General features: G+C 45.9%; 1 protein-coding gene across 1 annotated transcript in view; it reads right to left on the bottom strand.

Moving 5' to 3' along the window:
* Positions 1-709: 709 nt before the first annotated feature.
* LOC115459148 (E3 ubiquitin-protein ligase TRIM39-like) overlaps positions 710-21,867 on the bottom strand; it is a gene marked incomplete at its 3' end in the record, with an annotated part of 82,698 nt that continues 61,540 nt past the window's right edge. The window contains exons 3-6 of the mRNA XM_030189021.1: positions 15,665-15,760; positions 8,079-8,309; positions 7,268-7,290; positions 710-819 (exon numbers count right to left, since the gene is read on the bottom strand). Of these exons, the coding sequence (XP_030044881.1) occupies positions 710-819; positions 7,268-7,290; positions 8,079-8,309; positions 15,665-15,760 (460 nt within the window). The remainder of the gene's footprint in view (positions 820-7,267; positions 7,291-8,078; positions 8,310-15,664; positions 15,761-21,867) is intronic.

Genomic DNA, 21,867 nt, shown 5'->3' with positions numbered 1-21,867 from the left:
ATCCTGGCCCCTCCCACAAACAAATGCCTTGGATTTATTCGTTTTTGAGCTGGGCGCTTTCATTTTCCATTATCACTGAAAAACAAAAACGCCCAGCTCACAAATTGTCGAATAAAACATGGACGTCCATTTTTTTCGAAAATACGGTTCGGTCCGCCTCTTCACGGACCCGTTCTCGGAGATAAACGCCCATGGAGATAGACGTTTTTGTTCAATTACGCCCCTCCACATAAACAACAATCATATTCCCACCCCAAACCATTCCCTTTTTCACTCCCCCCCCCCCCTTAAGCAACCATAATAATGAGAAACAAAATGCATAATTAGTGTGATATTGACTGGATAATATGCTAGTTGTTTTTTTTTTTATATGGCTGGCCACCTCTAGATTACAAGACTGGTGCTCTAACCACTTGGCCACAGCTCCACTTACTTGGATGCCCCTCCCTTTTGATTATGCCCCTTCAGGTCTCTCTCAGCCAATCACAGCGCAGAAAATCGGCTTTCAATTATACCGATTTCGCCGGATTTAGGAGATGGTCGACCATCTCCCGATTTGTGTCGGAAGATAGCCGCTCTTCTCGTTCGAAAATAAGGTGGACTGTGTCCTACTGTGGGGTGAACAGTTATTTCTGCACATTTTTACTGGAATCATCTAGAGCATTTTTTAAAGATGAAAAAACAAATTAAAAATAGACCAATTCCTCACCTCCAAATTTTGTAATCCATTTCTTCAGCTGTTGAGGGTAGCTCAGTTGGAAACCCATTTTCAGATCAGTAGAAACAACCTCCGGTTCCAGAAACTTCATTTTCTCACACCTGTGGGTTAGAGAGTCACTGGGATTATTCTGGGAGATGGTCACACCCAGGGGACAGAGATATGAACAGTGGAAGGAATGAAATATACCATCAACAATCAGTTTTCTGTGATTATGGGACTAATTTTTGAAAAAGGAAAGCATTTAAAAAGTGGCACAAAATGCCCAAATTGCTAGTTTTGAAACCCATTTTTAAAAATTTTTGCTATGCAAGGGAGTGTGTAAGGGGTGGGATTTTGGGCATTCCTAACACTCGGATGTTTTTCTGCCACAATGGAACGGAACAAAAATATCCAGGGCTACAATTTAGATGTTTTGTTTTTATCACAACTAAGTCACAACAAGGTGCCTTAAATGACCAATCGACTACAAGAGGGATAAAGGCGTGACCCCCCCCCCTTACTCCCCTAGTGGTCACTGACCCCCTCCCACCCTCCAAAGATGTGAAAGAAATATTACATACCAGTTTCTATGAGAACCTCAGATGTTATGGTCCAGGGCTATTGTAGTTGTGTACAGTAGTATTTTGGTGGGTTTTGGAGGACTCACCATACAAGATAACGGGGCAGCGGTGAGACGCGTACCTGGGACCTTTTAGGTGAAGTCCACTGCAGCGCCCCCTAGGGTGCCCCACTGCTCTGCTGGGATGTCTGTGTGGCCAGTCTACTAAGAATACTGGCCCACATACGTCCTAATGGCTTGATTTTGTGCGTTTTTCACTTAGATGTTTTAGGTTTATAGAATCTAGATCTAAATGTCATCTGCCAGTTGGTGGATTCTGTCTCCCAGTCATGTAAAGTCCTCTTGCAATTTTTCACAATCCTCTTGTATTTTTTTTTCCCGTTCATTTTTATTAAAACAGAATTAGAACGTGCCCACCCACCCACCCCCCCCCCCAACTCAACCTATCACCCCCTACCCTCCCCCCCTCATAAGTTCAGGATACGGCTTCGAGCAGTAGGGGTAAGCGTGTCCCAAAAGGGTGCCCAAGTGGCACAAAAAATGTCCCCTTTGTTGGACGCCAAGTCTTTTATTTTCCGTTTCTCCAATGAGCACATTTGAATCATTGCTATAAGCCACTGTGCCAGGGAGGGGCTTTCTGCATTTCTCCACAGTTGTAGTATTGCTCTCTTACCCATCAGCACAGTGCGCTTTAAAAAAAGCTTTCATTTTCGCTGGCATACACCCTGCACTGGCAAAAGACTCAAATAATTGTCCTGGAGCTATCTTCCATCTTGTGCGCCAACAGTTAGATACCTGCAGTCCCACGTCCCTCCAGAATTGTTGCACCCCGGGACACGTCCAAAACATGTGCCCCAGGTGTGCTCCGGAAGCCCCACACTTTGGACAGGAATCCACGTCTGCTATGGTTGCTCTCCAGGCCCTATACGGTGAGATATACAGCCTCAGTAAAAATTTTAGCTGCAATTCTTGCCAGGCTACGTTCTCTGTAAACTTAGTCACCGATACCAACTGTCTGTGTAAGTGCTCCTCCTGGAGATTAAGTCCCAGTTCAGCATTCCATTGTTCAATTATTTTGGAAAAGTCAAAGTTCTGTAACGAGTCTCTTATAAAAGAGTGAAAGTATCTCAATGGTACTCTTTGTTGGGCCTCCAGACCCAACAGTTCAGTAAGTTTATCCCCTATCTCCGCAGTCAAAGATTGTTTGGGCAGAGAGGCCACGTAATGTCTCAGTTGGTAATATGCGAAATCATCCAATTGGTCAATATGAAATTCTGTAAATCCTCTTGTATTTTAAGAACTTTGAATAACTTTGTCCTCAGCAAATTTAATCACCCCACTCATTATTCCCATTTCTAAATCATTTGTGATTAAGTTAAAAAGTAGAGGTCACAGCACAGACCCTGAGGAACCCCATTATTTACTCCATTGAGAATATTGACCATTTAACCCTACTCTGTTTTTTTTATCTTTTAACCAGTATAGATTAGGAATTGGTTACTGGACAGAAAACAGATGGTAAGGATAAATGGTCATTTCTCTCAACGGAGGAAGGTGAACAGCGGATTGCAACTGTGGACCTGTACTGGGACCGGTACTATTTAACATATTTATAAATGATATGGAAATCGGAATGACAAGTGAGGTGATCAAATTTGCAGATAATACAAAACTATTCAAGGTTGTTAAAACACGTGTGGACTGTGAAATATTTTAGAAAGATCTTAGGAAATTGGAAGACTGGGCGTCCAAATAGCAGATAAAATTTAATTTGAATGAATGCAAAGCTTTGCACATTAGAAAGAATAATCCGAATTATAGTCACCTGAGGCTAGGATCCACCTTGGGAGTCAGCGCTCCACAAAAAGTTCTGGGTGTCATTGTAGATAATACGCTGAAATCTTCTGCTCAGTGTGCGGTGGCAGCCAAAAAAAGCAAACAGGATGCTAAGAATTATTAGGAAAGGGATGGTGAATAAGAAGGAAAATACTATAATGCTTTTCTATCACTCCATGGTGAGAATTTCATTCAGTTCTGGTCACTGTATTTATTTATTTATTTTATTACATTGGTACCCTGCGCTTTCCCACTCATGGCAGGCTCAATGCGGCTTACATGGGGCAATGGAGGGTTAAATGACTTACCCAGAGTCAGAAGGAGCTGCCTGTGCCTGAAGTGGGAATCGAACTCAGTTCCTTAGTTCCCCAGGACCAAAGTCCACCACCCTAACCACTAGGCCACTCCTCCACTGTTGCTACTATTGGAGATTCTACATGGAATGTTGCTATTCCAACATTCCATGTAGAAGTCGGCCCTTGCAGATCACCAATGTGGCCGCGCAGGCTTCTGCTTCTGTGAGTCTGACGTCAGACTCACAGAAACAGAAGCCTGCGCAGCCTTCTACATGGAATGTTGCTAGTGGAATAGCAACATTCCATGTAGAATCTCCAATAGTATCTATTTTATTTTTGTTACATTTGTACCCTGCGCTTTCCCACTCATGGCAGGCTCAATGCGGCTTACATGGGGCAATGGAGGGTTAAATGACTTACCCAGAGTCAGAAGGAGCTGCCTGTGCCTGAAGTGGGAATCGAACTCAGTTCCCCAGGACCAAAGTCCACCACCCTAACCACTAGGCCACTCCTCCACTGTATCTCAAAAAAGGTATAGAAGGGCATTTTCTAAATGATGTCAAAGTCTGAATAGGAAAAAAGGCCATTTTCAAAAAAGAAAAATGTCTATCTTTTTTTTTTTTAATACCGTTTTGAACAAGGTTTTGTGATTTCAACGTTTTGTTTTTTGGTCCATTTTCAGAAAACAAAAACACCCAAGAAAAAAAACCACACAAAATCAAGCCATTGGGATGTAGGAGGAGCCGATATTTTTAGTAGACTGGTCCCCCTGACATCCCAGGAAAACAATAGGGCTTACTAGGGGGCACTGCAGTGGACTTCATAAAATGCTTCTTTACCTTGTCTGCTGAGCCCCCCAAAACCCACCACCCCCAACTGTACACCACTACCACAGCCCTTACGGGTGAAGGGGGCACCTATATGTGGGTTTCTGGTGAGTTTTGGAGGGCTTACAGTTTCGTCCAGAAGTGTAACAGGTAGGGGGAGGTAGAAGCCTGGGTCCACCTGTCGGCATTGCACTGCACCCACCACTAGACAACTCCAGGGACCTGCATGCTGTTCTAATGGACCTGAGTATAACATCTGAGGCTGGACTAGAGGCTGGCAAGTCATGTTTTTCATCACATTTTGGGGGCTGGGAGGGGGTTAGTGAGCACTAGGGGAATAAGGGGAGGTCATCCCTGATTCCCTCCAGTGGTCATCTGGGTATTTAGGGCACCTTTTTGTGCCTTATTCGTTATGAAAACAGGTCTAGCTCAAAAACGTCTAAATTTTAGTCCAGGAAGATTTTGTTTTGTTCCGTTATGGCTGAAAAACATCTAAGTCTTAGGAACGCACAAGTCCCAGCCCGAACAAGCCCCTGAAACGCCCCTTGAGATTTGGACGCACTTCTGACGGACTTCATAGAAAGTACTGATTTGGGTGTTTTTGTGAGAAAAAGATCCAAATGCTGCTTTATGCCACTTTTTAGATGTTTTTCTGTTTTGAAAATGAGCCCAATAGCGGAATTAGAAAAGGTTCAAAGAAGAGCGACCAAAATGATGAAGGGGATGGAACTCCTCTCGGATGAGGAAAGGCTAAAGAGGTTAGGGCTCTTCAGCTTGGAAAAGAGACGGATGAGGGGGGATACGATTGAGGTCTACAAAATCCTGAGTGGTGTAGAACGAGTAAAAGTAAATCTGAGAAAATTGGAAGATCTGAGGAAATTGGAAGACTGGGCGTCCAAATGGCAGATGAAATCTAATGTGGACAAATGCTAAGTGATGCACATTGGAAAGAATAGTTCGAATCATAGTTACTTGATGCTAGGGTCCATCTTGGGAGTCAGCGCTCAAGAAAAAGATCTGAGTGTCATTGTAGATAAGTAACCTGTTCCGGGACAGAGGGATCAGGGAACCAGCGGAGACGACATGCGTGTGGCTGCTCTCTGCACCCCTCCAGCAGCGTGCACTTGGGGCAGACCACCCCCACCGCCCTGCCCTCGGTATGCCACTGGCTGTCAGGTACACATCTCACCATTGGTCCCTTACCTTGTCTGCTGAGCCCCCCCAAAACCCACCACCCTCAACTGTACACCGCTACCACATCTTTTACGGGTGAAGGGGGCACCTATATGTGGGTACAGTGGGTTTCTGGTGAGTTTTGGAGGGCTTACAGTTTCATCCTGAAGTGTAACAGGTAGGGGGAGGTAGGAGCCTGGGTCCACCTGTCGGCAGTGCACTGCACCCACCACTAGACAACTCCAGGGACCTGCATGCTGTTCTAATGGACCTGAGTATAACATCTGAGGCTGGCACAGAGACTGACATAATGAGACTGGGGGTGGGGGGTGGGAGGGGGTTAGTGACCACTGGGGGAATTAGGGAAGGTCATCCCTGATTTCCTCCAGTGGTCATCTGGGTATTTAGGGCACCTTTTTGTGCCTTATTCGTTATAAAAACAGGTCTAGCTCAAAAACGTCTACGTTTTAGTCCTGGAAGATTTTGTTTTGTTCCGTTATGGCTGAAAAACGTCTACGTCTTAAGAATGCACAAGTCCCAGCCTAAACACGCCCCTTACACACCCCTTTGAGATTTGGACGCACTTCTGACGGACTTCATAGAAAAACGTCTAAAAATAGGTTTTGAAAGTACTGATTTGGACATTTTTGTGAGAAAAAGATCCAAATGCTGCTTTATGCCACTTTTTAGATGTTTTTCTGTTTTGAAAATGAGCCCAATAGCGGAATTAGAAAAGGTTCAAAGAAGAGCGACCAAAATGATAAAGGGGATGAAACTCTTCTCATATGAGGAAAGGCTAAAGAGGTTAGGGCTCTTCAGCTTGGAAAAGAGACGGATAAGGGGAGATATGATTCAGGTGGTGTAGAATGAGTAGAAGTAAATCAGTTTTTTACTCATTCCAAAATTACAAAGACTAAGGGACACTCGAGGAAGTTACATGGAAATACTTTTAAAACAAATAGGAGGAAATATTATTTTACTCAACAAATAGTTATGCTCTGAAACTCTTTGCCAGAGGATGTCATAACAGTGGTTAGCGTATCTGTGTTTAAAAAAGGTTTGGACAAATTCCTGGAGGAAAAGTCCATAGACTGCTATTGAGAGAGACAAGGGAAGCAACTACTTGCCCTGGGATTTGTAGCATAGAGTGTTGCCAGGATTTGGGTTTCTGCCAGGAACCTGTGACCTGACTTGGCCACTGTTTGGAAAATAGGATACTGGGCTAGATGGACCATTGGTCTGACCTACTATGGTTACTCTTATGTTCTTATATGTTCTAATAATCCACAATACGACACTGTATCCCATCCTATGACTTTTTATTTCCTCAGGAGAAATTCATGGGGAACTTTATCAAATGTCTTCTGAAAATCCAGATATACAGTATCAACTGGCTCACCATTATCCACATGTTTATTCACCCTTCAAAGAAATATAAACACATTTTTATAGAATTACTTTGTTATGGACAGTGTCAGAGCAGGGACCATCCCCAGCAACTCCTTCTGCAATCAATCCCACCTCCTTCTCTCCCATTCTTAATTCCACATGCACTACTAATCATTCTATAGCACTACTAGACATATGCAGCACTGTACACATTATATACAGGTACTTTCTCTGTCCCTAGGGGGCTCATAATCAGTTTTTTTTGTTCCTGGGGCAATGGAGGGTTAAGTGATTTGCCCAAGGTCACAAAGAGCTGTTGTGGGACTTGAACCCAGGTTGCCAGGATCAAAGCCCACTGCACTAACCATTAGGCTACTCCTCTCCCTTTCTCCAATCAATTAATTCCCTTCTTTCTCACTCAAAATCCATCCAGCCACATAGAAAATGACAGAAAACTAACTTGTACCTGCTCAGAGCATCCTTCACGTCCTAAAGGGAAATGAAACAGAGAATATTTCTAGTTAGATTTCACAGTTTATGAGAACACATTATACACTAGGATACTCTACTCAAAGCTCTGCTCAATCACAAAACAGCTACAAAATTTTGATGCCATTTCTATGATCAGCATCCAAAAATCTATAAGAAACACCCAAACTCATTATGGAAACAAGTGTATCAGCCTGTTTCAAACCTAACATTTATCTCCTGTGTTGTAGAAAAATTGATATTTGGGCAACATTTTAAGTATTTAGATAAAACACACGTCCTTCATGCCCATCAATCAGGCTTTTGGATGGGGCACAGTACTGAAACCTCCTTAGTGGCTCTGATCCGTGATCTGCATGTAGAGGCTCTCAAGGGCCTGGTTTGGGCAGAGGTGGAGTTGTGATGTCTGGGTGAAAAGGTATCAAAAGTGGGGTAAGTGACTTATTTCTAGCAGAGGGATATCAACTGTATAATCTTGCAAAATTTCAGCCTCAGGAATGGACTAACTACGTCTTTAAAAAATATGAAATGTTTACCCACAGTTTTTAGGCTGTAGAACATGAAAAACATCAACGTTGTGAAAAAGTTGTATAGTCCCTCTCTACTGACCCTACAGTATACAAAACTTTCGAAAATGAAAGTTGCCCAATTTACCCCTCTGATTTGGTAAGTGCAGCTGCTGGCTGAAAAATCAGCCATTATGTAAGATATTTCGATCTGCTACTTGAATTCCCTGATTCCTCCTGGAAGATCTGTAACCTCCTTAGAAATATATTTGCTAATCTCACCTTCAGTAACTCGTTGGTCGGCTGTTGACTCTTCTCCTCTATCTCGGTGATCAGCTGCATGAGGGAGGAACTTTGCTCTTCTAGCTGGGTCTCATTTTCCGTGATTCTCTGGAGAATCTTCTTCTCTTCCTCCTCCAGTCTCGAGAGAAGGATCTGCTTCTCCTTATTCAGAAACTGGTGTAACTCTTCAAACTCAGACTCCACTTTCTGTCGTTTGATCTGTGTCTCACTCTGGATTAAACACGGAAAGATAATTCTCAGTAACAGTACAGTGATTCTGGATTGAGGTCTTTCCATGAACAAGAAATCTCTGTTGTTGTCAGCAGGACAAGTACAAGTGTACTGAGCACCCTAGATTAATCGAGACGTACCTTCTCCCACCCAAACCCATATTCCAGACTTGAAATGGCTCCATTACCCACCTCTCAGTGGTGGCTCTGGTACAGCACTTCCTCCTTTAACAGTCGTGACTCCAGCACAGCCTTCCTCCTCTCACCACCCACTCTTTTCCCAACCTTCCTCTCCTACCATACTCAGAAGCTTATCCCCCTTTCACAATCTCCTCCATCCCCTGCTCAGCAACTCCCTCTGCCTCTCTGCACTGTACCCATTCCGGTACCCATAGGAGCCAACTCTGTTGGTGCTGTGGGTGCTTGAGCACCCCAAATTTTGAGAAAATTCCTTGTATGTGTCCAGGGAGGGGTTATTTCCACTGGGTTTAGCACCCCCAATAATTTTGTAAAGTTGGGTCCTGTACCACTGTTGTCCCCATATTGTCTCTAAGTGAGCAGAAGAGGGGTCTCCCTCCTCTCCTGCTCTTACCCCTTACCACAAGCAGCCTCCACTTCATTCTTCCCAAGCATCTACCCCCTGCATCTCCCCATTCTCTCCCTTCCTCAGTATTCATTGTACATTTTGTTGAGTAGTGGTTCTCCACGGTTGTGGATAAGGGGGAGGAGGGAGGGGATGAAGGGGTGTTGATTCTTTAAGAATTAGTTTTCTGGCTACTGCTGTTCAATTTGGCTATATTTTCAATAAAGCTTTGAAAAATTCAAGAAAACAAACAAGCAAAAAACCCCAAAAACAACAACAACAAAGTAAGTGGTCACAGACCAGCAGATCCTGTGATTTAAATGTAGTTACAGTGCTGTCTCTAAAAAGAAGGTGGAATGGTAGGAAGCTAGGGTTAGGGTACCCTCACTTCACCCACTGGCTGTGCAGAACCTCCAGCTGAAAGAGCTTGAAAATCTCGTTTTCCTGAGGACCACTGAGTTCACCTAACACCAGCTCTGCTGAGCTTTGTGACACCAGAGGATCCAGAATCCGCAACTATATCCTGGAGCTCTCAAAACCAATCAACAGTTACAGGTTATAAATGGTTAAATTAGATGAAAATGAGCTTCCACATCACAGGAGTTATTTCAGATTGAAATCTGTATCCTGGAACTCAGTTAAAAGGCATCAGGACAGACCCATCCCTGAATGAGCAGAAATGTACATGTAACAGTCAGTGAATGTCACCAGATCAGTCCTTACTATAATGTCACAGTTCACCGAGCGGATTACCTCAGCTATGATGTGATGAAAGCACCGAGGGGCAATTCTATGAACTGGCACCAAGAGAGAGGTACAACTATGGGGTGCACTTAATGTCATTTATTTAACGATTTCAGGACATGCCTAAGCCTTATAGAATAAGAGCAGAAAACTAATAAGATGTTATCAGCCAAATCTGTTACGTCTGTGGCCGTGACAACCCTCAGACTTACCCTGTTTCTGGGAGTCGGTGGCTGTGCTGGCTTCTGCTTGTCTCTGTGTCTGTCTCTGTCTTAGTTTCTCTCTGGCTCTGTGTGCTGATTGCCCTACTGAACCTCACCTGTGTGGGCTATGCCTTTTCCAAGATGGCTGCCGCCGACTCCTGTATGCCAGGATCCAAGATGGCTCCCGCTGGGCTGACTTCTCTGTGTGTCAAGCCTCTGTTTGGATGCAAGGTGATTGCTGCAGCTGTGCCTCTGGTGTGGAAGGGCTTTATTAATCACTTAGAGACTACAGCCCTGGCCTTTGCATTGTTCATCTAGGGCCCTGGTGTATAGAGTGCTCTGTACACTGTTTCAGTGTTTGCTCTGTGTGAGTTTCTATGTTTAGACCAGTGGCGTAGCTACGTGGGGCCTGAGGGGGCCGGGGCCCCCGCAGATTCACCCCAGGACCCCCCTCCCGGCGAACCCGCCCCCGCCGCCGCCTACCTTTACTTTTGCTGGCGGGGGATCCCACTCCCCGCCAGCCGACGTCTTTTCAGTCCTTCCTGCTCTTCAATTTGTTTGCTGATGACGTCCTGCACGTAATTGTACGTGCAGGACGTCAGACTCAGACTCAGACTTCAAACAAATTGAAGAGCGGGAAGCGACTAAGAAGAAGACGTCGGCTGGCGGGGAGTGGGATCCCCCGCCAGCAAAAGTAAAGGTAGGCTGCAGCGGCGGCGGGTTCGCGGCGGGAGGGGGGGGCGGCAATGTCGGCGGTGGGGGGGCGGCGCCGGGGGGAGGGCTAAAATGTGCCCCCTCCCCCCGGGCTCTGGACCCCTCTCCCACGGAAGGCTGGCTACGCCCCTGGTTTAGACTTACCAGCTTAGGCACCGTGTGGCTTGTTAGCCTGTGTATAGCTTTGCTAGTGCTCTGTGTTTGTTTAGACTAGCCAGCTTAGGCTCCGTGTGGCTTGTTAGCCTGTGTATAGCTTTGCTAGTGCTCTGTGTTTGTTTAGACTAGCCAGCTTAGGCACCGTGTGGCTTGTTAGCCTGTGTATAGCTTTGCTAGTGCTCTGTGTTTGTTTCCAGTGCATGACTTGTTAGCTTGGGCACAGCTTTGTTGTTAGCTGGTGTATAGCTTTGCTAGTGCTCTGTGTTTGTTTCCAGTGCATGACTTGTTAGCTTGGGCACAGCTTTGTTGTTAGCTGGTGTATAGCTTTCAAGTCTCCTGAGTGTGCTCTGTGTATGTTTCTTGTGTATGACTGGTTTGCCTGGGTATAGCGTTTCTATTAGCCTAGGTACAGTTTACTAGTCATTGTGTTTAAACCTGCCGACTGCCAGAACCCGGACAGTCCCTGCCTGTCGGCCTTGCCTGCGCCTAGGTGCCAGGGGGCACTCCTGGATCTTCATTCCTGCTGTTCCTGCTTGCAAGTTCCAGTTCCGGGTTTTCCTGTAAGTCCTACCGGCTGCCAGAACCTGAGGGCTCAACCCTCGGGGAAAGGTGGTCAAGCGTAGGTGAAGCCTAGGTCCAGTGTGTTCCAGTCCAGCGGGTTTCACTCCTGTATGTTCCAGTCCTGTGGGGCCCTCCAGTGTGTTCCAGTCCAGCAGGCTCCACTCCAGTGCGCACCCGTCCGGTGCGTTCCAGTTCCGTGTATTCCGGTGTAGAACTCCAGTCCGGGGTTCTGGTCCAGTTTTGTCTCATCTCTACCTTGGAGGTGATCTTGCCTGCCACTGCCGCTCCACGGTAGTGGCCCATGGGCTCACGAACCCAGTGCTCCCGGGGAAGAAGCCTGACAGTATGCCAAGGTCCTCGAGCACGCGACAAAATCCCTCTAATTTTATCATATTCCTATGGGTGTCTTAGTTTTTTCATTATTCTTTGCTTGAACTTTCACTTAAATTGTTTTGAAATCAGTCTGGTATAAACAAGATACTTTACAAGTTTTTTTCTTTTACATTTTCTTCCACCAACAGATCTCATTACACTCAGGGTGTTTCCCAATTAAATATTAATGTATGTTAGGTTCTCAGATTTAAGTAAATTCTCTTTATGTCAAACTCTAGTGTCTGTATATTTTTCTCAATCATTTATCTCTTTTTATCTTTCAGTGTCTTCCAGGAAAATCCTTCTTGCATGGGCCAGTATTGAAAGATACCCCTCCTCCTCCTTAGGTAAGTATGAAAGGGTCGTCTTCTGTTATTCTCCCCCTACTAGACTATCTACAACAAATAAAAAATCCTATCTTTCTATTATTTATATGTTCTATTGTGCATCTTTTTTCTTCAATAATCTGATATCTAACTCCTTTTATTTAAAAATATAATCAATAATTCCTAACTTTCCCACCGAAGAAATGAATCTTAATATTTTCAAGTTATCACTCAACCTTTTAATCTCTCTGTTCAGTCTTTTTTTTTTTTAATTCTTGTCTCAGAAGATGCGATGATTAAATTGTTCAGGAATTAATTAAGATGCTGAATATTGACTATATAATTCTTTCTTGTCCTGCCTTATTTTTTCTTTGATATCTCAGCTGGTAAATTGCTGTCTAACAGGCATTTTCCGGCTTTTCATGCCTTCACAGAGATCTGAATGTATTTCCAGTGAAACATACTTCATTATGACTCAGGGTCATGTTTACTAAAGTGCGTTTGTGTTTTTAGCGCGCCTACACTTAAAGCATGCGCTAACCATGTAGGCGCCTATAGGGATATTGCAGGCACGTACATGGTTAATGCACGTACATGGTTAACTTGCATTAAAAATATTAACGCGCCTATAACACTGCTTAGTAAACAGGGACCTCACTGTTTATTTTGGTACATATTTGTAGACTCAATGTGGTTTACATAGTTCCGGAGGTGCGATTGCAAACTCCGGTGTAAACAAATACAAAGTGATGTAATGGTAAAGTTCATGTGGTACAGCCACATTAGGGAACAGTGCGACTGAAGAGTTGAGTTGTGTCCATACTGTTATTAGTTGTGTTGTGTTGCAGTGAGCTGGCATTTATGTTGGATTTTATTTATTTATTTATTGCATTTGTATCCCACATTATCCCAACTTTTTTGCGGGCTCAATGTGGCTTACAATTCATTGTGGATATGGGAAGTAGAAGGGAACATACATTTGTTATTACAGAGAGTTTCGGGTTAAGTGATTAAAGTATTAAAGCAAAAGATAGTATAAAACTTTTCTGGATAAGTCAAAGATTATACAGTTACATGTGTTGATCTTTGTTGTATATCTTGTCGAAGAGATAGGTTTTCAATAGCTTGCGGAAATTTGTCAGTTCATAGATCATTGGGGTATGTCTTTTTGAAGAGGTTTGTTTTCAGTTTTTTCCTGAAGTTTAGGAGGTCATTTGTCTCTTTCAAGGCTTTTGGTAGTGCATTCCACAGTTGGGTGCTTATATAAGAAAAGCTGGACGCATAGGTAGATTTGTATTTGAGTCCTTTGAAGCTAGGGTGGTGGAGATTTAGGTATGATCGTGTTGATTCAGATGTATTTCTAGTTGGCAGGTCAATCAGGTCAGCCATGTATCCGGGGGCTGCGCCGTGGATAATTTTGTGGACCATAGTGCAGATTTTGAAGGTGATACGTTCTTTGATTGGGAGCCAGTGTAGTTTTTTGCGAAGGGGTTTTGCATTGTCGTATCGCGTTTTCCCGAAGATAAGTCTCGCTGCCGTGTTTTGAGCAGTCTGGAGTTTCTTTAGGATTTGTTCTTTGCATCCTGCGTAAATTCCGTTGCAGTAGTCTGCATGGCTTAGTACCATTGATTGTATCAGGTTGGAAGACTATGAGGCTCATTTTCAAAGCACTTAGCCTCCCAAAGTTCCATAGAAACCTATGGAACTTAGCCTCCCAAAGTGCTTTGAAAATATGCCTCTATTTACATTTTGAGTGTTTATTTGAGTTTATAATCTTGAGACCCTAGCAGGCTTATTTTCGAAAGAGAAGGACGTCCATCTTTCGACACAAATTGCAAGATGGGCATCCTTCTCATAGGGTCGCCCAAATCGGGTGTATTGATGTTCTAACGCTCACTGCAATGTTTAAGATGCTGCCTTTTCCCAGGTACACCCTTGTTGTGTGACTCGTGGATTATTATTAAAAATAATTCTTTCATATAGAGGAGGGGGGTGTTAAAAAATGATAGGCCCCGGGTGTCAAATACGCTACGTACACCACTGGTCCCACCCGCCCTCTGTCGTCGACCGTCCGCCACCAGGCCGGGCCCCCTGCATTGAAATCACAGTGCCTCTCACCTCTGTGTGAAAGCGCTGCAGGCAGCAGCAGATCATCTCCCTTCGGGCCTCCTTCCCTCCCTGTGTCCCGCCCTCGTCTGACGTAACTTCCGTGTAGGGGGTCGGGTTGAGGAGGAGTGGCAATGACTTCGGGGGGGGGGGGGGAGCTTGTCCCGGGCCCGGCCCAGTCTCTCGGCGGCCCTGACTCCCACTTCTGACCTCCCCACTGAGTCCTGGTTCTGTTCCACACCAAGCTCCACTTTCTTTATAGGCCCTGCGTGGACCTGTGATCCTGAACATCATGCACCCATGCACACATTTCTGGGCTTGTCAGAGCTCCTGTTTTATTTATTTATTTATTGCATTTGTATCCCACATTTTCCCACCTCTTTGCGGGTTCAGTGTGGAAATAGTGGAAATACAATTGTACAGCTTGGTTATGGGTTACATTGTACAGGTTATGCGAGACCATCGAAGTATCGTTAGGAATATTAAAATGGGACATCAACATTGAAACATTGGAAGGAGACAATGGGAAGCTTGTGAGTACATGTATGGGTGATGTGGAATTAAGGGGGGTGAGGGTCAGAAGTGGTTGTGTGATGCATTGATGAATAGTGAGTGTGGACTCTATGTGTTTTGGCTCTTTCCGTAGATTGTTTCAAACAGGTGGGTCTTCAATGATTTGCGGAAGGAAGCTTGTTTGTGAATCGTTCTTAGGTTGCGCGGCAGTGTATTCCAAAGCTGTGTGCTCATGTGAGAAAAGGTTGACGCGTGTAGCGTCTTGTATTTCACGCCCTTGCAATTAGGGAATTGCAATTAGGGAATTTGGGCCCACTGGTGCTCAAGTTGGTTTCCCAGACTCACTCCAACATGGCCAGTCAGCTGCCACACTTTTGAGCCCAGCACGGCCCCAGATCGAGCCAATGTTTTCCCCAGTGGGCCTAGAACTTACTTCTTACTCTGCTTCCCCACACCAGAGACCCTTTCAGTTCTCAGGACCAGGCTACTGCTCCAATTCCTGCCCCCTAACAGGCCCCAGTGCAACACAGCCCTGCAGCCATCCTTCCTGGCACCACAACAGCCCCAGAGACCCCCACTCTACACTGCTGGACTCCCTCAAGCCTGAGCCCAGTGCTCCTTTCCCATTTTGCAGCCCACAACACACTACCTCTCTACAAGAAATACAATGTTACAATTTTCCTTTGTTCCACTTACAGATTCAGAATCCGCCTGTTCTCAGCCAATAAGGAACCAAGAAATAGTTTCCATGCAGTAACAAGGCAGATTGAATCCCATTATTCAATTTATTATTATTCAATTGCCCTCCCCTTGTCCCTTCCTTCCTTCTCACCCATCACTTCCCTCACCCGTAACTGTCTTGTCTGTCTGTATTATTTAGATTGTAAGCTCTTTTGGGCAGGGACTGTCTCTTTGTGTCAGGTGTTCAGCGCTGCGTGCGTCTGGTAGCGCTATACAAACGCTAATAATAATAATAATGATGATATTATTCTCTTATTCAGGTGATTCAGGGGATTGATGTAGTGAGAATAACAAAAACCCTGCAGAAACTGACTCAGAAGGAGACACAGACACCCACCTTCAGCTCTTCAGCTTTCCTCCCTTCAGTAGATTTAAACTTCAGAAGATCTTCCAGATCCTTTCTCAGAGGCTCCAGGTGCATTTCAAGTTTTTCCTGTGAACATTAAACATCATTGATTAGCATGTGATTATTTTTATAACCACAATTTCAGACTTGACTGTAAATGTGAGACGTCCCTTCCAATTTAGATCGTTTCTTTGAAATAACTGAATTCTGAGGGGTCAATATTCAAAGTGATATAACCAGGCAGGATAGGCTCCTGCCTGGTTAAATCGTGCTGAACTGGCCATGAGCCAATATTAAACAGCACTTAACCCAACAGTGCCACTGAATATTGGCAAAAGTTCTGTCCAGGCAGAGGAGGGGTGAAACGGGGGTAGAGTCAGGGTGGAGCTGAGAGATAAGCGGGCACCAGTGATATTCAGTTCCAGAGGCAGATGCATCAAGCAAACGTTAAAAAATCTAAATCGTTAAAGTCCCTAACGATTTTTAAAAAACGAAGAATGCACCCAAAAAACAAGTCACACATGCTCGGATCGGTATTGAAAAGTACAATGTATCAAATAATCGTAATCCACGTCGGTAATCGGCCCCTAAAGCATGTGCAGAGGAGCCAAGCCTTATGTTAGCTGCTCTGCGCATGCCACAAACAGTCAAAACACAAGCACATGGCTCCCAAATCAAAACAAAAATAAAAAGGGTCGGGAGGGGGCAAAGGCGCTCGTCAGGAGTGTCCTGTATGGCCGTCCTTGCCCCCCCCCCCCCCGCCCGAGGTCGCCATTCCCCCCCCCCCCCCCGCTTCCCTCTGCATTATAAATTAAAAAGCAAAACATACCTTTAGCAGCCCCGGCCCCCCTCCCTTCCTCACTACTCTGTCTCCCCTCAGCTCCGCCTCCTGACATCCTCCGCCCTGTGCCCCGCCCCCTCTTGGGGTCGTCGCCCGCCATTCCCCCCCATCCACTGGGCCCCCTCCCTCTTACCGGGCCCGTGCAGCCCCTCTCTCCTCTGTCCGAAGGCGCTGCATGGGCAAGAACAAAAACTGATGCCTGTCTTCGCCCAGCTTCGGTCGCGCGTCTCTCTCCTCCTGGGCCTGCCCCCGTCTTTAAGATAACTGAATTCTGATGGGTCAATATTCAAAGTGATATAACCAGGCAGGATAGGCTTCTGCCTGGTTAAACTAAACTGGCCATGAGCCAATATTAAACAGCACTTAACCCAACAGTGCCACTGAATATTGGCAAAAGTTCTGTCCAAGCAGTGGAGGGGTGAAACGGGGGCAGAGTCAGGGTGGAACTGAGCGATATGCAGGCACCAGTAATATTCAGGCCCAGATGCACTAAACGTTTTTCATCGTTAAATGAGCCCTTAAGGAAGAATTTCCGATCCTTTCCATGCACTAAAGCCTATTTTTCGACGGTAGTAGCAGCTAACGAAAACGGAATGGAGATGAGCAATTAGTGTGAAAACCCCATTGAAACGACATGCACTAACCTTTTCCGATTGCCTTTACGCAGGAAAAAGGCAGGAAAACTAACGAGAGGTCTGGACCTCTCGTTAGGACAGCTCTGTGCCAGGAAAAAGTGTTAAGTGAAAAAATAAACAAACTTTGAGCCAATCCCAGCGCAATAGCAGAGCTAAAAGCGCTGTGATTGGTCCAAAGGACCTCAGAAAACACATAAAAAAATAAAAATAAAAAAAGGATCGGGAGGAGGCAAGGGCGCTCATCAGGAGCGTCCTGTACGGACGGCCTTGCCCCCCCCCCCCGCTGCTCCCCACTTTCCGCCGCTCCCCCCACCCCGAAAAAGCAAACTTCTAGAAGCCCCTGCCCCCTCCCTTCCTCACTACTCTCTCACCTCAGCTCCGCCTCCCGACATCCTCCGTCTGTGCCCCGCCCCCTTTTGGGGTCGTCGCCGCCATTCCCCTCCTCCATCGGGCCCCCCTCCCTCTTACCGGGCCCGTGCAGCGCCTCTCTCCTCTGTCCGAAGGCGCTGCACGGGCAAGAAGAAAGCTGAATCAGCTGATGCCTGCCTTCGCGATGGAGCGTCTTTCTCCTCCTGGCCCCGCCCCTGTCTGACGTCAGTAACCTACGTAGGTTACTGACGTCAGACAGGGGCGGGCCCAGGAGGAGAAAGACGCTCTATCGAAGCTAGGCGAAGGCAGGCATCAGCTGATTCAGCTTTCTTCTTGCCCGTGCAGCGCCCTCGGACAGAGGAGAGAGGCGCTGCACGGGTAAGAGGAAGGGGGGCCCGATGGAGGAGGGGAATGGCGGCGACGACCCCAAAAGGGGGCGGGGCACAGACGGAGGATGTCGGAAGGCGGAGCTGAGGTGAGAGAGTAGTGAGGAAGGGAGGGGGGCAGGGGCTTCTAGAAGTTTGCTTTTTCGGGGTGGGGGAGCGGCGGAAAGTGGGGAGCAGCGGGGGGGGGGGGGGCAAGGCCGTCCGTACAGGACGCTCCTGATGAGCGCCCTTGCCCCCTCCCGATCCTTTTTTTATTTTATTTTGATTGGGAGCCATGTGCTTGCGATTTGACTGTGTTTTGAACGTTTCTGGCATGCGCAGAGCAGCCAGCATAACGCTTGGCTGCTTTGCGCATGCTTTACGAGCCGATTACCGACGGGGATTGGTGCATCGTTCTTTCCAATACCGCACCAAACTTTTTGGGGCTGTGTTTTTGGAGCATGCTTCGTTATTTGAAATTCGGTAAAGGTTTTAACGTTTCTGATTTTTTTACGTTTGCTTGATGCATCTACCCCTCAGTTCCAGTGCCCCATATCTAACCAGGTAAACTGAACCATGAACAAGGTGTCCTAACCAGGGATTTAGACTATCTCAAGGGTGGATAGGTGAGAGCATAATTAGGCAGGACTAGATGGGAAACGAGATTAAGAAATGGGTGTGGGCAAAATTCAAATATTATTATCATCTGTTTAGGTTCTTGGGTACAGCATGGAGTATTGGCAATACCTGTATTCCTTCTGGGAGCCACAACTCACAGGCTGAATATTGACCCCTGAATGTATATGGAAGATGCCTGAATAGACAGCAGCCAGGGTTCAAGTTTTGATGATTGATCTTACTACTCATATGCTTCAAAATGCTGCTAATTCAACACTGTTTAGTTTTATGGGAATGAAAAGGTAAATTTTCCTGTAATTTCATTAAATACTCACACCTTCCTCTCTCTGCTTCCTCTATAGAGTTCATGGTATGAGATTTGTGACCCCAGGACACACACTGTGATACTAAAGATACCGACACACACCTTGGATTCCTACACAGCCTCCACTATGGAGGAAAGGGAAATGGGACTTGATAAACCACTTTTCTATGGTTTTTGCAACTACATTCAAAGCAGTTTACATAGTATATTCACTCAGGTACTTATTTGTAGGTTAAGTGACTTGCCGAGAGTCACAAGGAGCTGAGACCCATTTAATCCCTACCCCTTTCAGTGTGAACAGAGGCACCAGTTGACTCAGGTAAAGCATTAACGTCCCTTCGGAGGGATTATAATACCAAACACTGTCAAAAAAGCAAGTGATGTGTTAAAAATGTAGCGAGAGTGTTAACCCTCTATCAGAGAAAACATAATATCCGTAGGGTTGTCAACCAGCCAGTGCCAGTGTTGATTTTCTACCAAATTCCGTCATCCACCTTCTTCAGCCGCTGCTGATGCTGCCAAACTTCTGCAGTCATAGAAGCATTTACTTCCACCAGGACTTGTTGCATCTTCCATTCCCTACACCCATGGAAGGGTGGGAAGAGAGAATGAGGGGCTGGAGCACAGAAGAAGTGGCTGCACGGATTTAAAAAAAAAGAAAAAGGTAGGCGGTGGCAGGAGAAGAGGGCTCTGTGGCTCTCAATGGAGGGGGGACGGGACTGGGTCGGGGGGAGCTCAGAGGGGAGAAGGGGATTGGAGGTGGGGTTGCTCAGAGGGGAGAATGGGGATTGGGGAGGGGTGGGGGTGCTCAGAGGGGATTGGGGAGGGTGGGGGAGCTCAGAAGGGTACTCAGAGGTGAGAAGGGGATTGGGAAGGGATGGGGGAGTTCAGAGGAGGGGTGCTCAGAGGGGAGAAGGGGATTGGAGAGGGGGTGGGGGAGTTCAGAGGAGGGGTGCTCAGAGGGGAGAAGAGGATTGGAGAGGGTGGGGTACTCAGAGGTGAGAAGGGGATTGGGGAGGGTGGGGTGCTCAGAGGGGAGAATGGGGATTGGGGAGGGTGGGGAAGCTCAGAAGGGTACTCAGAGGGGAGAAGGGGATTGGGGAGGGGTGCTCAGAGATGAGAAGGGGATTGGGGAGGGTGGGGGTGCTCAGAGGGGATTGGGGAGGGTGGGGGAGCTCAGAAGGGTACTCAGAGGTGAGAAGGGGATTGGGGAGGGATGGGGGAGTTCAGAGGAGGGGTGCTCAGAGGGGAGAAGGGGATTGAGGAGGGGTGGGGGAGTTCAGAGGAAGGGTGCTCAGAGGTGAGAAGGGGATTGGGGAGGGGTAGGGGTGCTCAGAGGGAATAAGGGGACTGGGGAGGGAAGTGCTCATGGGAGAAGGGGTCTGAAACTGGAACTGGGGGCTGAAAAGGGGCAGGGGCTGAAACTGTTGGGACTGGGGGCTTTAAAGGGGACAGGGAGAACTGGCTGGGGCTGAAGCTTGGGACTGGGTGAGAGAAAAGGGCTGGGGTTGAAACTAGGGGCTGAAAAGGGGACAGGGAGAAGTGGCTGGGGGCTGAAGCCCAGGACTGATGGGAGAAAAAGGCTGGGGACTGGTGGGATAGTGGGGCTGAAAAGGGGGGCAGGTGGGAGATGTGGGCTGGAACTGGAACTAGGTGCAGGTGGAAAGAGGGGGCAGAGAGAGGGGACAGACCCTGGATGGAAGGGGGGAGCGTGAGGGAGGGCAGACCCTGGATGGATGGGAGAGGGAGGGCAGACGGATCGAAGGGGCAAAGAGAGAGGGCAGACTGGATGGAAGGGACATTAGAGAGGGCAGACACTGGATTTCAGAGAAAGAGCAAAGACAGATGCTGGATGGAAGGAAGACAGTGAAAAGAAGATGAGGAAAGCAGAAACCAGAGACAACAAACTGTAAATAAAATATATATTTTTTATTTTTTTGCTTTAGGGTATAGTATTGTATCTGTGTTTATGTGTTAATAAATGTTTATAAATAGAACATATAAATAAGGTAATCATTTTATTGGACTAATTTTTAATACATTTTGACTAACTTTTGGAGAACAAAACCCCCTTCCTCAGGTCAGGATAGGATACTATAACAGCACTATACTGTACTGACCTGAGGAAGGAGGTTTTGGCCTCTGAAAGCTAAATGTATTAGTCCAGTGATGGGCAAACTTTTGAGCTTGGTGTGTCAAAATTCGCCAAAAAACCGAGCATAACTCGGGTGGTGTGTCACTTCGAAAAAAAAAACCATAATTTCGCGATATTTATAGTTTAAATAACAAAAATGTATAATTGTAATATATAACTGTATTTAATAAACCAAAAACTAATTATATAACTTACCTGCTTAGTGACTTCTTTGTTCATCTGTCAGTCGGTTTCTTTTGTTGGTCTTGAGATTATTTAACTTGTGTGGGGTGCCGTGAACTAAGATAAGTGAGGGGGAGGGGGAATTCTTTAACTAATCTGCCTATTAGTGACTTTTTTGTTGCTGAATTTCATTGGCTAAATCTTCAATTGAAGGTTGGTATTTTGTACACTTCAAGCCCAAGCAAGCGCTACTAACTTCATCTGTCAATCTGTTTCTTTTGTTGGTTTTGATATTATTTAACGCTGAGAATAAGGTTTCACAAAAGTACGTAGAGGGAAAAATTGTGAGTAAAGCCATTGCTATATTTTTCAGGGTGCTAAAGTGTCTGGTAATCGGATCCAGGCACTCCAAATTTCCTGGTAACTCAGATATTCTCTTAATAATTGCATCTTTATTCTGCATATCGTGAAATAGAACTGGTGCACATCTTAGGAGAGTTTCTTTAATAAATCCTCCCTCACTGAGTGCTTTTCCATGCTGAGCTATGGAGTGAGCAATGCTCAAACTTGCAGATGTTAAATTTGTAGAACCTTTTACAAATGTAAGGATGGAATTAGATTGGCTCTTATAAAAGTGTAGCTGCCTGGAAATGTATTCCTTCCTTTCATCCTCACTTTTTTTCAAGAGCTGGGAATGATTAGTTTCAAAATGTCTATTTATATT

The sequence above is a fragment of the Microcaecilia unicolor genome, unplaced genomic scaffold (genome assembly GCF_901765095.1).
Source record: "Microcaecilia unicolor unplaced genomic scaffold, aMicUni1.1, whole genome shotgun sequence".
Taxonomy (NCBI): domain Eukaryota; kingdom Metazoa; phylum Chordata; class Amphibia; order Gymnophiona; family Siphonopidae; genus Microcaecilia; species Microcaecilia unicolor.
Note: the sequence above shows the minus strand (reverse complement) of the source record. Positions and strands in the feature narration are given on the sequence as shown.